The 14,338-nt window shown below is 41.4% G+C and overlaps 1 protein-coding gene across 2 annotated transcripts in view; it reads right to left on the bottom strand.

Annotated features, from left to right (window-relative positions):
* CFAP100 (cilia and flagella associated protein 100) overlaps nt 1–12,901 on the bottom strand; it is an 82,579-nt gene extending 69,678 nt beyond the window's left edge. The window contains exon 1 of one of the 2 annotated variants that reach the window (XM_069206282.1): nt 12,757–12,901. In XM_069206282.1, coding sequence (XP_069062383.1) covers nt 12,757–12,802 — 46 coding nt within the window. In that variant the 5' untranslated portion in view covers nt 12,803–12,901. Of the gene's footprint in view, nt 1–317; nt 532–12,756 lie in introns of those variants that run through there. The other variant, XM_069206281.1, reaches the window with a different exon arrangement.
* Between the last annotated feature and the right edge of the window lie 1,437 nt (nt 12,902–14,338).

The following is a 14,338-nucleotide window of genomic DNA, read 5'->3' as shown; positions in this document are numbered from 1 at the left end:
AATAGAGGCTCATTTTACTGTTTATTCCAATTTTTACAAAATATTCTTGAAGAGAACCTAAAGAATCCCTTTGGAGGAGAATAGACTTGCTCGCAACTCAGGACAGGTATTACACCCGCCTTTGAGAGGCACAAAGATTTAGAATAGTTAGTACAACGGGCAGAAGTGGGGGTACCAATGGTAGAACTGGGTAGCGGTGTCTTAAAAAACATATTGGGCATTTGCACTTTTTTTTTTAAAACAAATTAAGCACTGCAATAATATGTCTGTCTAACTTAAAGCCGAAAAAATGGGAAACAAATTACAGTATTTCTTACTTGAAACATTGCCAGTTCTCGATGTATCTGGGGATGCAGAAGATCGAACCATCGATAGGGAAGACATTCTGCTAGAAATCATTTACAGAGGCTTTCCCTGTTGCATCTATTTCTTTCTGAAGCAGTGACTTGAGGAGACAGATGATGCTGGAACGACCAGACGATTTCACTGTACGGTGACTTTTTGTGTTAGATTCTGAAACAGACTAATGACCTTGAAAAAGAGAAAAGTCAAGGTCAGTACACGTATGCCATTGAAAACAGTAAGTTGGATCATTCCTTTTGGGATGGAGTCAGACTGAGCTGCTAATGATTGGTCCTCTTTCAAAAGGGTGGGGCAGTGCACAATAACAGTGGTGGAATGCAACTGGGAGGGTATATCCCCAGTATTCTACAATCCGATGTCTGCTTTTGTAATAGAGGTTTTAAGCATGGGATTAGCACAGTACCACTGTCAGATGAGCTCTAATAAGCGAGAAACACGTGTCAGGGGTTGCTTTTATTAATTTCAGATTGGCTTAGACCATATTTAACAAATCCAAAGGTGTAATACTGTATCTGGCGTAGAGGAAGATCTTGTCATTCTTCAGCTCTGCATCCATGGCACTTGATAATCCTAAAATTAAAGACTTAACTGTAAAATGGCAAAAGGCTTTATCACTTTCTAGCTTGGCATGGATGTCACTAGATAATCCTAAACTTAAAATCTTTGGTGTATAAATTGGAAAAGACTTCGGGTCTGGCTGAGATCTTGGCAGAGAAATTACTCTGTCACAACGGTGATGGATATCCCGCGATGTGAAATATAAATCCCATTCAACGGTGATGGATATCCCATCCGCCGAAATATAAATCCCATCAGATATAATGGGATTAATATTACGGCGGGCAAGATATTTGTCACAGATGTGACAGAGTAACTCAGTCCCCTAGAACTAAATCAGACCCTTTGTCCCTTTCTAGCTTAGAGTGGATGGCACAGTGCTAATAACATGCTTAAAAACTCTTCTAACAAAACAGACGTTCGAAGTGAGCAGATTTGGAGTGTTGGTGGTAGTGTAGAGTGCTACATATAAAGGTGATGCTCTCCACCTAAAGCCTGGGAACATCCCAGGGTTCTCTGCACTTTTTTGCATGCACATACACATAGATAGATAGATAGATAGATAGATAGATAGATAGATAGATAGATAGATAGATAGATAGATAGATAGATCACGCAAGGAAATGTCTCTTTTTGTACGATTACCCTCATGTATTTTGACTGATGCTACTGGTTTAAGAGTGCACTAAGACCTGCTAACCAGACCGCAGTGCCAGTGCCCTGACCCTAAAGTTTATGCCGAATTGGTTGTACCCAATTGGAAATGACTAACTTACCTGTAAGTCCCTAGGAAATGGTACCCTGGTACCCCAAGGAAGTAAGCTAGAAGGGTACCACAGGGATTGCAGCACTGATTGTGCCACCATGGAGGTCCCCCAAGTAAAACAAGTCCCACAGTCCACCACTGCAGACTGCTAGAGAGGGGGTCAGCAGACCAATATGTCTGTAATTGCGTTTAAATAAAGCAAACTTTTTTTTTTATGCAGCCCGTTTTCCTTAAAGGAAAACAGGATGAGTTTTTAAAAAATGTCAAGTTTTGTTTTAATTTTTTTAAGAGTAGGCAGTGGTCTGTGGGGCCACTGTCTGCTCTTAAGAAATATTTTTTCAACCATTTTCAAAGGAGAAGGGGTCCCTTTGGGGGCCCCTTCCCATTTGCAAATTGGTTACCACCAACTTTGAGTTGGTGGTAAAATGTAAATGTAAAAGCTTTGTACATCTGACCATAAATTATTATAAAAATGCAGTCTATTTTTATAAATTGGTGTCAGATTTCTTGAGTGTTGTGCTGATTTCTTTCTCAACTATTTTGGTGCTGTTTAATTGCTTTATACTTGTTCCTCTGTGTAACCCTTGCTGGTCAGTGCCATAGCTACCCAGGGTTGTGCTGAAGGTTTTACAGACAAAACCTGCTTGACTGAAAGGGGTTGGTAAGTGTATTACATGATGAGGTCACAGAACCACACCATATAATACACCCAATTTCCTCCCATTGTGCCCAACGGTGGGATTCATAACTTGTACCATACCGTTGCTGAAGTCAAGAAATCTGAGAATCTGCATAGATAGACACCCAGAAAAAAATCTTGCTTCCAAAAACTACTTTCTGGGGACATTGTTGAACTCCATAGCTTTGTCTCCAAAGAGTGCAAAAACATTCCCAAGGAGAGAAGGAATGTTTGAAAAAGTTTGGCAAAATGTCCACAAGTTTTGAACAACGCCAAGGAGCCACTTTTGGACAAGAGAGACATGGAGCTCAACTTGGCAAATCTGTCCTCATACAAGAGAGATGATCTGAAGGCATTTCGTTCAGAGCGAAAAATCATCATGGGAGCTAAAGCCAAGAAACCTGCTTTGTTTAAGGCCCTGAGAGCCAGGAAGGAGGCTCATAGACTACCTCCACACCTGAGGAAGGAATTACCTCAAGGTAGTGGTGATGGAGATGAGGAGGAGCTTGAGGACAATCACAGTCTGTTAAGTGGTGCAAGAGAGGCAGGTAGAAACCTACCCTTACCCGCTTAGATGGCCCAGGAGGGTACCCCGGGCCACAGCCTGGCTGTCTCTGAACACAGCCAGAGATCCCTACAGGAGAGCATGACAGCCCTAGATTTGGAGAAGATGGCCATAGCCCTGGCTGTGAGAAGGTTGGTTCTAGAGTTTAGGAGGGCCAGGCTAGGTTTGGAGTCTAGAGAAGATGGTGGCAGCAAATCTGGAGGTGCTGGTGAGCGTGCCCCTAGTGTAAAGTTGCCCAAAGAGATTGTCCCTAGTTATGCATCATCTGAGGTTTTTAGACACTAAACCAACTGGACCTAAAGGGTTTGGTAAGTGTATTGCATGGTGAGGTCGCATACACACATACAACCATGCGCGCACACACACACACACACACACACAAAATGCATTTTTGTGTTGCTTTGGCACTGTTTGATGAATCTCCACGAAATGTTCCATAAAAGTGCTATTTTTGCTTAGTATGTGCATAAAAAGTGTCAGGGTGATTCATCAAGAGGGGGGGTTGAGAAAAAAAGAGGGATTCCACAACCCAAAATCCAGATGCATTTTCCATATGAAACGCTACATCAAAAACTGATGAACGGAATTACCCTAAATGTAGAAGAAAATTAGACCTTGGTCCACAGATTGTGCTTTTTGTGATTTGGTGTAAATCCCTTCAGTAGTGTTTGTGAAATTAAGGTTAAAAAATATTTGTATATTTGGAAGGCTGGAGTCGGTGAGAGGCTCGCGAGTTTCTCTGGTGCGCCAATTTAAAAATAGAGGGTTTTGAGTGGCCCAAGGAGTTTTTTCCGCTTGGCCCACTTTGCTCCCATGGGAGTCAGGGAAACAGAACAACAGATTGCCCTGCCATTAGGGAGCATCATAAATAGCTTCTACATCCAGGCAGGAGCAATGCTGCCTCTGGAACCATGCGAGAAGCTGGCTGGGGCCACAGGGACCCTGAGGCTCCCCACATGGCCCCCAACATTGTGTATAGTGGGTGCAATGGTGGCCCTGGGGAATGGGGCCCATGAGGCCAAAATAGGCTCGAGGAGGGGGAGGGCATGTGTCCCCTCCCTTCATTAAGTACTCGGCCCCAGGAGATGGGACCCACAGGGCCTAATAATGCTTGGGGTGGGGTGCCGCACACCCCTGCCCTTTTTTATTGATTTTGTTCCCATGGTGCTAGGGTTCCTGGGATCTGGTAAGGCTAGGGAGGAGGGCCATGAGACCCCTCCCATTTTAAACAAAAAACAGCCTTGGAAGATGGGGTCCCCGAAGCCTATGAAGGGTGGGTGGGCCACACACCCCCCTCCACTTTTTTATTGGTTTGGTCCCGGGGTAGGGTCAATGTGCACCTAACACATGCTTCCTACACCTAAGGGAGTTGTATCTGTGATGTTATTAATGATGCTTCGTATTATTCTGAGCTCTTTTGTACTTAATGTCGGGCCTCTAGTGCCATACTAGTTTATAGAGTATTGTGTACAAAAGGAGCTTGGATGATGTCATGAGTGATGTTATTAATGAAGTCATTTGAGAAGTCATGAGTGATGTCATAAATGATGTCACAGAATGTCATGAGTGATGCAATATGTTACGTCATAAACAGTGCATGGCAAGTTATAAACTGGTGAATTTTGCCAAAACGTTAATGTCGTCACTGATATATTCCTCTAACTATAACGTTACTTTAACCTTTGGATTTTTCAGTGAAAAAAATGCAAAAAAATATATATATTAATATATATTGTGTCTCAGGTATCAGCAAGAGATCGGGAAGAGACAAGCAATTATTAATTTGTATTAAAAAACATAAAGTGCAGGGGTCTGTTTTTCTTAGGAATCCTCCACTGCACTGCCAAATGCCAGAATTGACGATTAGTAGCACTGTATACTTTTGATTCCACCTTATTCCTCTTTCTTCCATCAAGTTACATTTCCTCTCTTTTTAATTTCTGCTTACTCCCTTTCTGCTTTTCTCTGTCTTTCTCTTTCGCCTTAACCCTCCCTTTTCTGGTGTTCTCTCTCTTGCTCTTGGTCAAGCAACTATGAAAAATGAGTTTCAGTGCCCAGCAATAAATGCTGGTAGCAACCACCTACAATCACTGGTACAATCTAATCATGGAATTAGAGAGTGAGGGCTCTTGGTGAGGAATACAAGAAATCTGCCCGTTAGGATCAGGATAAAGATTCAGGACCTGACGTATGAACCATTTTTCGACTCCAGACTCTCTGAATCAGAGATGGTGACCGAACAATGTTTTTGCAATTTACAAATCATATTTTAGCATCTTCCTAAATGGGATTTTGACTGGATAATGATTCACTATTTGGAAGGTGAGTGCTGTGAGCGTCCCTTCCAAATTCGGAATCAGCATGCAATGTACCAACAGTTTGCAATAGCAATTCAGGTCACAAGCTTTTGAAAAGTTACAACCCCTCAGTTTGGGGGTAATAATCCATATGCTTTCGGCCCCATCTTCTTTGTGAATGATGAATAAAGTTTCAGGGATTTGATGGCAGTTGTCCAGAGGACCTTTGCAAACTGTCAGCAAAACTTTTTTTCTTTTAAGAAAACTTTTTTTTAAAGCAGGCTCCTTTTCTTTAAGGATAAGGGCTGCTTTAAAACATCTTTAATTAAACACAATCTCAGGCATAGTGTTCTTCATGGTGTTCTGATAAACTTGCAGGTGAATATCCCTGTGATTGTGATCAATGAAAGTGAGATGTCATTTGCGACCTACTATGACTATTAGGGCCATATGTACTAAAGCATTTTCCGATAGATTCAGAATGGGTAAAACCCTTTGATACATCTGGCCCTTAATCTGGTAGATAGGATTGCATCACAATCTGATTCAGAACTTTGTGAAATGACCTAGTGATGCATACGTCAGTTCACAAAATTCCACAGTGGTCACAAAAAACTAGTTAAAAACTGTTATCAGTTTTGGTGACTGGTGCAATAACACATCTGACCCGGAGAACTCAATTTGTCAAGTGTTTTTCCTTTATTCTAGTGTCTTTGAAAGGGCTTGTCTCAGGGATCCCTAAATGTTGAATGCCTTGTTTTTTTAGTTTAGTCATTGGACTACTTTTCTGTGTTGTTGTCAAATACATTGAGATATTAACTTTTAATGACTTTCTTCCTGTTTTGAACAAAATATCCAGCCCATTGTGCAAGTTCCTTTCATTCAGAGAGCCTGGAGGGAATATAGCATTGAGCCAATAGATTGTTTGAGCCTCTAAACTAGCTGTTTAAGCATTCAGTCCGTCCCACAACTTGACTCACCATTGCTCAGCATGGCTTAGCTGATTTCTCGTAAGTATTTACTCTGCCAATGAAGGGCCCTCCATCTACAGTGTAGCTGAACAGGGCATATTATCCCCCCAACAGCACTCCTGCAAGTGGTAGCAGTCTGATTTAGGGGCAGTCATTCCAACAGCTGCAACCACCCCACACTTAATGAGGGGAGATGGGTCAGTGTTTTACTTGCAGAAAACGTGTTTATTGTGTTACCCTATATATTGTTTCAGGTGTTTCCAGTGCTCGGTACAATGTTCAGACACAATTCTCATTCTTCCTGATTTCCTGCCCACAGCTTTGCCCTAATGCCCACCTCCACCTCTCTCCAGATGAACCGTAGCCACTGATTAAGGTACACTCAACTATGTAGCATGCCCATTGGGTGATGGGGAGGGGGATCATACTCTCAAACTCCTTCACTGCAGGCACCTATGATTCTGCTCATCTGTTCCCAACACCACAACTCAAGACACTTAGGGCACGATTTAGTGGAAGGACATAATTTGTAATTCGTCCCAAAATAATACATTTATCATCTGTTATCTCACTCTGCAGCTACACTATTTTTTGTTCCTTGGATGGAAGGATTCCCCTCCGTGAAGACTTCTCCAGCTCCACTATTACACCCTCCAAAGTGCAGAGGTAACACCACCAATAATTGTGGCTGATGCATGGTGGAGTTACTTATCCGTGGAAGACCATGGTCGTGGGTCCATTTTACTTAGTCACTTGGGCACAGTAATAGCTTAGCCTAGGCTTGCGGCCTGTGCTCTTTTACCCAGTTATTATGCTCTGCGCTGTTTTTATTCATTTTATTTTTCTAAACATTTAAGTGGTATTGTTTTAATTTCAATTTCAGCTGCTATTCTGCGAAAGTGTCACTATCAGTGCTATGGATGACATACTTTGCATCATGTTCTTATCTTAGAATCACAAGAATGGACTGCTAGACTTACAGAATAATATTTTGTATTGCCGGTCCCAAGTCTGTGTAAACAGTCCATCGCTTAGGCACATACCCGCATCAGGCTTCTGTGCATGAACATAAGCATGTCCTCTACAAAACATCTTGTAGGATAAAGGGCATCAGAGAGGGTTCCAGCCAGACTTTCCATCCATGCGGCAAATGCCGGCTTTCAGTAGACCTCAGCCTTTGTGTCCTGTTCTGGAGACTGGCGACCTGACCTTGTACCAAGGTGAAAAGGGTGGGGTGTGCTTCTCATGGACACTGTATGGACTGATTTGGCTTATATCGCAATGCTCTCGCTTAGGGGGTGGAGATTAGGCTTTTCAGGTAAGAATAGTTCATTTGTGTTATTACAAATAAGTTGGGGTTGTATATAATTAACATCTCTGATTTTCACAATACTATTTGTGTTACTCCTCATTATCCTAATCATTGCAGCTCATGCATCTTATCATAGATTGCAGTCCTTTTAATAAATGTATTGAAAACTGTCCTGCATCTGTCTTTTGCCTATGTGCTTAAGACACTTGTATTTGGAGAGAAAAGAGTAAGATTTGTTTCCACCACGATTTCCCTGAGGGGTAGTCAGAGTCCATGCACAGTTGCCACAAACCACCTTTACAGGATGGGTTTTGGTGAGGAACTGGTAGTGAGCTGGGATGGTTGGGCCAACAGCTGCCATCTTCTGTACGAGTGACTCAGTTGCCTATAATGCACAGGTGCTGCCGACCCCAAATACAGCAGTCTTGTTACTTTGAGAGAGTCCTTATGACATCACTGTTGAATGAGCGGCAGACTTCAAGTTATGGTGTGTATATAGAGTGCTCCTTAGATGCTGGGGACCACTGCCAAGAATACTGAGGAGACTAGACATCCTTACTGCCAATGTAACTCTCTCATGCTCATTACGGGCTATACTTCCAATGCCCACATGTTCTGGCTAAATTTCTACTTTCTGATGCAGTAATTGGCAACATTTCAACTGATGATGTCCCACCAAAGTGGCTCCTCACCTAGTCAAAATAGCCATAAAGCTCTGCTGTCCGGATATTTTTTAATTCAGTATATTTTCCAGTGTTATTATGAGGTGTGAGAGAAAACCACTGCAACAGAAGAAGGACAATTTGCCACCTGATATCTAAATCAAGCAAGTTTAGTCTTCTGTCTAGGTCCATCGCCCAAAGGAGAGGGGGCACATGCCACCCACTGCCTAACTCAGGCTAGTTTAGTCTCCTCTCTCGCCTCATCGCTCCAAAGACAGGGACACAATGTAGACTCCTGTCATGTGTCAGATCACAGAAGATCACCTACCACGCACTACATACATTTAAAAAACCTAAAACTCCTTAAGTCTTTCATGGCAGATTAATTTAATGGAACATTAAAGTAACCTACGACCAACAAGTGCCTACATGACGATTATCTCTGCAAATGAGTTGGAATCCAAATCTTTAAAGCAATGTCATTTTTATAAGGTAAATAAAACATCATACTCTGCGGAATGCCTCAATATATTAAGCTCATTATTTAATTCCATTGAAACACGTGCCATCTGGGCGGATGCCATCAAACCGTTTTAAACCTGATGAACATCATGAAATCCATACGCCCTGCTCCAGAGTGTAGTTTAATTAAATGCAAATCATCTATTAACAGACAAGCTGGTACTGCTCACGTGCCAAAAGTGCATAAAGTGTACCCTTACGTATTTTGTCAAAGGAAATGACAATTACACTATTTTGAAGTAAGGTTTAAAATACTCTAGTCATATACACAATATAAAGGCACGGTGTTCTAAAACTTATTAAGGAGTCAGTTAGGTTACAACTTAAATAGGCAGTGCAAAGTAACGTCCGTGACATTATAGTATCTTTACATATAAAAGCAAGTGTCTTCAATTAGAATTGATTTGTGCCAAATATTAAACAAAATAAATCCCATAATCCAATATTCCAGCTGGTACAAAACCCTATATGGGGTCACCAACCACAGTACTAGCAAAAATGTACTCTTGGAGAAAAACTTATTCTATCCAAGTATGGATTATCAAAAAACCTTTAACCTAGAAGTTCTTGCCCAATGGCCTATTTCTTCTGAAACACATTCAAACTTAGAGATGAAATCATACATTATAAAAATACGTGCAGTTCTTCTTCTGTATTTAGTCTGTATGATATTTTATTCAATATATGCAATATTATTAATTTACAAAAGTGCTAATTAAATGCCATATATTTAGCATAGTAGGTATATTCCTGCAAGGTCGATTTTGCTAAATTGGGGCAACTTTTAAAGATGATTGCTAAAATTCCCACTTGATGTGTAAAAGACAATTTATATCAGAACAAGTAGAGAGATGGTCCGGTATATGTTAGTAGATAACGTTAAAAATAACATTAGCTATAGGATGCACATTTGCTTTGCTTTGACAAGAATGCAATTTATTTTGTTATAGTTATTATATGATTCTTGCTTTTGGATAGATGCAGAGGTTCCAGACATAATGCTGTTTAATTTACATATGTTATGCAAGGGTTGGTTGGGTAGATTTTCTTTGTTATTACAGAGTGCAAACTTAATATCTTTGAAGGCTTAGGGCCATGTGCAGGAATGGATCGCCAGATAGACACAAGGAAGCTCCCTGGTATGCCAAGAGAGAGTAGTCTGCCTTCATCCACATGCTCTGAGCAATTCTCAAGAGAAAGTCCACTTCATTCTAGGTCATGAAAGACCATCTCTTCAGTCCTGGTCTTTTCACCCTCAAATCATTGTTTTCAGGTGTGTTACTTCAATTAGGTCAATGTAAGCAAAACAAGGCTACGCTGCATAGAGTGCACTAAGTTATCACACGCAAGTCCTGGACTGGAAACACTGGAAAATGAAACAAGCATTGGTAAAGCCAATGGGTTTAGTCATACTGCACAGCTTCCCTGATGCTGTGCACCATGGCTACTAAACAGGAAAAAAACTACAAGGCTGGCTGCATCATTTCGTAGGCTCATACACTGAGCTACAAAATTAGGCGAGCATTTTTTTTTCATTTTTGTTTACCGATCCAAGTGGGTTGATAAAAAAAAAATGATCACTAACTGGAGCAAGGAAAGAATGCAGATGGAGAGAAAGAACGAGGGTGGCGGAAGCAGCACAGAGGGTGGAGTCACAGAGGAAGGGGAAGCAACATGATGGTGGGAAGAAACACAGTGATACACATAAGGGAAGCAATGCAGAAGGCCTGGGTGGGGTTTAGCAATAAGGAGAGTGCAGGCAGGGAAGTAAATAAAGACAGAGCAAGATGTAGGTGGGTAGAAGCGAACGAACAAGAGAGAGCACCATGTGGAGATAAAGAGCACTGGAGAGCCACTCGAAGGGCGAAGACGTGTGAAAGCATACAAACAGTGGCTCAAAGGTCAAAGTTATGGAAAATGTTGGTTTTATAATATTGTGAAAAGTAAAGTACTGGGAGAAGTGTGAAAACAGAACGGGTGAAACGCATGCACCCTCCTGGAGTGCTTTTAGAAAAAGAAAAAAATAGTTCTAGAAAAACAGACACTTGTTGAAGGATAAAAGAAGTCAATCAAAGAGATGGCAAACGGGCTATGATCCTTGGGAGGGACAAAGAGTAGATGGACTGTTTAAACAAAGAAAACCATTAAATAGAAAGCAAGAAAATAAAAACGATAAAACAAAAGCTAAAAAGCCAACTGAAAACAATGGGCGAAGATGCTTTCCATGTTGGCTACCGACATGTCCCCAGTAAGTCTTCTGCAACCAAATGGCTGTGCTAGCTGGCAGGCTTTGACCTTACTCTCTACCAACGGCCACATATCTCTGGTCAAAAAAGTGCATTTTAATAATTTTTCCCCCGTCCCACAAGGACCCATCACACATTGTGTGACACTTGGCAGCACTGTGCAGGATGAGGTGCTTCATTAATACAGGGCGCGGATTGTGCCTTTCAACTGGTGGGGCACGACATTAAAAAGTTTGAAAACCACTGCCTTAAATTGAATGTAAAAAATGGCCATTTCACCATAATAATAACTTGTTTTTTATGCAGTGATTCATACTATATATACTTCTATTGTTTCTCAGACCTTTATTTAAAAAAATTACTAGTAGAGAATTTAAGGGAGGTCTTGAGGGTCTCTTCTTAAACTGTGAGTCCACACCTCATATTTCCATTTGTAAGATCACTGCATTTACGTTGTTTATGCTCGTGCAACAAATGTTTTAATTTTTCAATACCAGCATGTCAGAAAAGCAAAGTGTGCAAGGCCAATGGAATAATGCAATTCTACTGCTTTTTTCGCAATAGTATGCAGAATTTGCCACATAATCAGGTGCGTAGCTTCAGGGTGGGTGTACGGTGTGTTACATCCCCCTAATAAATGTATTCTCTGATGAATAGTTGGATACAGGTACCTTCAGTCGGTATGGCGAGGTGTCTATCAGATTTCACCTGAGATTTTTGAATGCACACACTGACAAAAACACACACACACTCTCTCTCATCTTTGTTTTGAAAGTTCTCAAACTGTTGGTTATTCTACAAAATGTTGTGTTTCTTTCTCTTGGCATCCCTACCAAACCACATTACTACCCCTTTCCGCTTCCCCTTAATCCCCTCCTGTGCGCCCTGCTTGTCCTATAATTTATTTTAACATTATTTGCCAGCGTGATTGTTGGGAAATCTGAAGATCACACCCCCTAATCTCCCTGACCAAGATATTCCCCTGCACATAATTCTTCATCTGCTGCATAATCTACATCTTTTAACAAAAAGAATTGTTTATAGCTCAAACGGATCAAAAGTTACTATGAAAGTGACAACGTGTTTGTGCATTGGAAGCCCATTTACAAAGGTTAACTGGTCACCTTTCAGTTCAGTGTGAAACAAAGGGTAATTTCTAAAATGTATATTAACATTACTGTTATGTTTCACTCGCAACAATGGCACTCAAAGTGTTGCACCTAGAGCATTGAAATTTCACACCACACATGCTGGAAACATGTAAGTCTCGCCATAAGAACAATGAAAACTCAGCAGCTATGTAAAAGGCACATCAGCAACTCCAAGTGATTTGAATTCAAACTTAAGAATGCACTATTCATACATATCGACATTTAGGAAGACTCCAGGGAGGCTGAAAGAGGGAGACATGCAATTGTCCATTATTTCTTGTGAGGAATGTTTCATGAAGGAGATTTTTGAAACATTTTCGTGTTAACATTCGTTACAAAAAATATGGCCTTCCATTTACAAAAGTTAAAGAATGAAATGAAATGCATTAAAGTGCAGTTCTAAAGCCAGGTCGAGAAGGTGCCTGGTCAGTCTAGAGACATGAAAGCTGCGATTGTGGCATTACAAATCTGTAGGAATCATCATAATATAATCAAAGTGAACTGCAGACGTTATCTTACGTATCAAGTTACAAATGTTGATATTTATGGTGTTATGCAGGACATCCTAAAGAAAGCAGGTCAGTTAACGTGATGCATATTCCAGCAAAGCAGCGTAGACTATGAAGAGTGAAACTATGCATGCCCCGTACTCCCCGATACTCACCGAGTTCATGTGAATGCTCGTTCCTACGCGGATGCTGTGTTTGCATTGGTTACACTAGTAACTATTAAGGAGCAGCAGCAGAAGAAACTTATTTGTTCGCATTTCTGTTCTTTATGTCCCTCGACGCACACCGTAACCTCGGAAAGTGCCCGAACAGGCATGTTTGTGTTACTATGGGAACGGTGACAAGCGTTGTCCTAGCAACAGAACGTCACAAGCCAGCGGCGACGCGCCTTTGTGTTTCCCGGAGGGCTGGACGAAGACCCCTGGTGGGTACCGGGGCAGGCTATGGTCCGTCAAGGAAAGGGAGTCTGTGGTACCCAGAGCTGGAGTTGGAAAAATATGTTACTCCACTGGTGGTCAATGAGTGGCAGAGGAAAGGGGGAGGAGTCCGACAGTGTAGTCATATGTTCACTTTTTAATAGACTACCGCAAAGAAATTAGCAGCGAGGGCAAATGGTGTAGTAAATACGTTCTCTTACACAATTGTTCACAAAGCGGCCGTATTTTAACATATTTTACAGGATTAAGACGTGCTACAGAAATCTTTGTATGTCTAGCAATTTTCATGGGCTTATAATAAGATAACTGTTGTGGATAAAGCAGTGAGACTGGTGCTTTAAATGAGCAGGTATCGACTACCTGCACTTCTTTAATTTGAAAGGGACAGTACCCGCACCTCTGAGCACTGCTGCAATATAAATAATGGCAGTGTACCAGCACTTCTCGGGAGCAAATAGGTACTCTAAATAGTCAGTACCTGCACTTCTATGCTACTTAAAGCTCTGACTGAATCTTCTTTGTTTTGCACAGTCACAGTTTTGACTCACAATGTAGCATAGAGGGTTATTGTGCCTGCTGCAAAGCACATCATGTAACATACAGATCACAGATTTGTGTTAGCTTCATGTTCCTTGTCCTCAACCCAGTCATTAAACCTTGACCTTTGTACCCAATCACCAGACAGGAAAAAAAAAAAACAGGAATGTTGATATTAACCCAATCCTCCCACAACTGTGGGCTATTAATAGTATAACAGTCCTGCAGCACTTCTAGTTTTGTTTTCTGTCCCAGAATAAGGTCCATAAATGCTGAGGTAGAAAACAGAAACCATCTATTCCTCAAATACACAATCATGCTGGTTGGATTTGGCATGGGTGTGAGTGAAGATTCAGAATGTAACATTTTATTAACAAGACATTTCACAAAGATGAAATGCATTGTTAATAACTGAAAGGTCAAAAAACTGAACCAATGACTCACAGCTTGTGAGCTGTAAAGCTGCTACAAGGCACCAACCGCTTTACAGTCCATTCACACATCTTTCCTACGCAACACACACAAGAACATTCACACCACCAGCTGCAGGCCCAGCACATTACAGCACTCACATCAACAGACAATGCCATACAGGGGCCCATCACTTTTTCATACGCCCACATGACCGACACAGCAATCACACCGGCTGACAAAGTGTGTGGACTGGCATTTGGCAAGCAGTGTGTGTAGTGACAAGCAGCAAGTCACTGCTCACACACCACCAGCCAAATGCCAGCTCACATACACCGCCAGCTTAAAGACG

The sequence above is a fragment of the Pleurodeles waltl genome, chromosome 9, assembly GCF_031143425.1.
Source record: "Pleurodeles waltl isolate 20211129_DDA chromosome 9, aPleWal1.hap1.20221129, whole genome shotgun sequence".
Taxonomy (NCBI): domain Eukaryota; kingdom Metazoa; phylum Chordata; class Amphibia; order Caudata; family Salamandridae; genus Pleurodeles; species Pleurodeles waltl.
The sequence above is the reverse complement of the archived record's forward strand: the minus strand, read 5'-3'. Positions and strand labels throughout refer to the sequence as shown.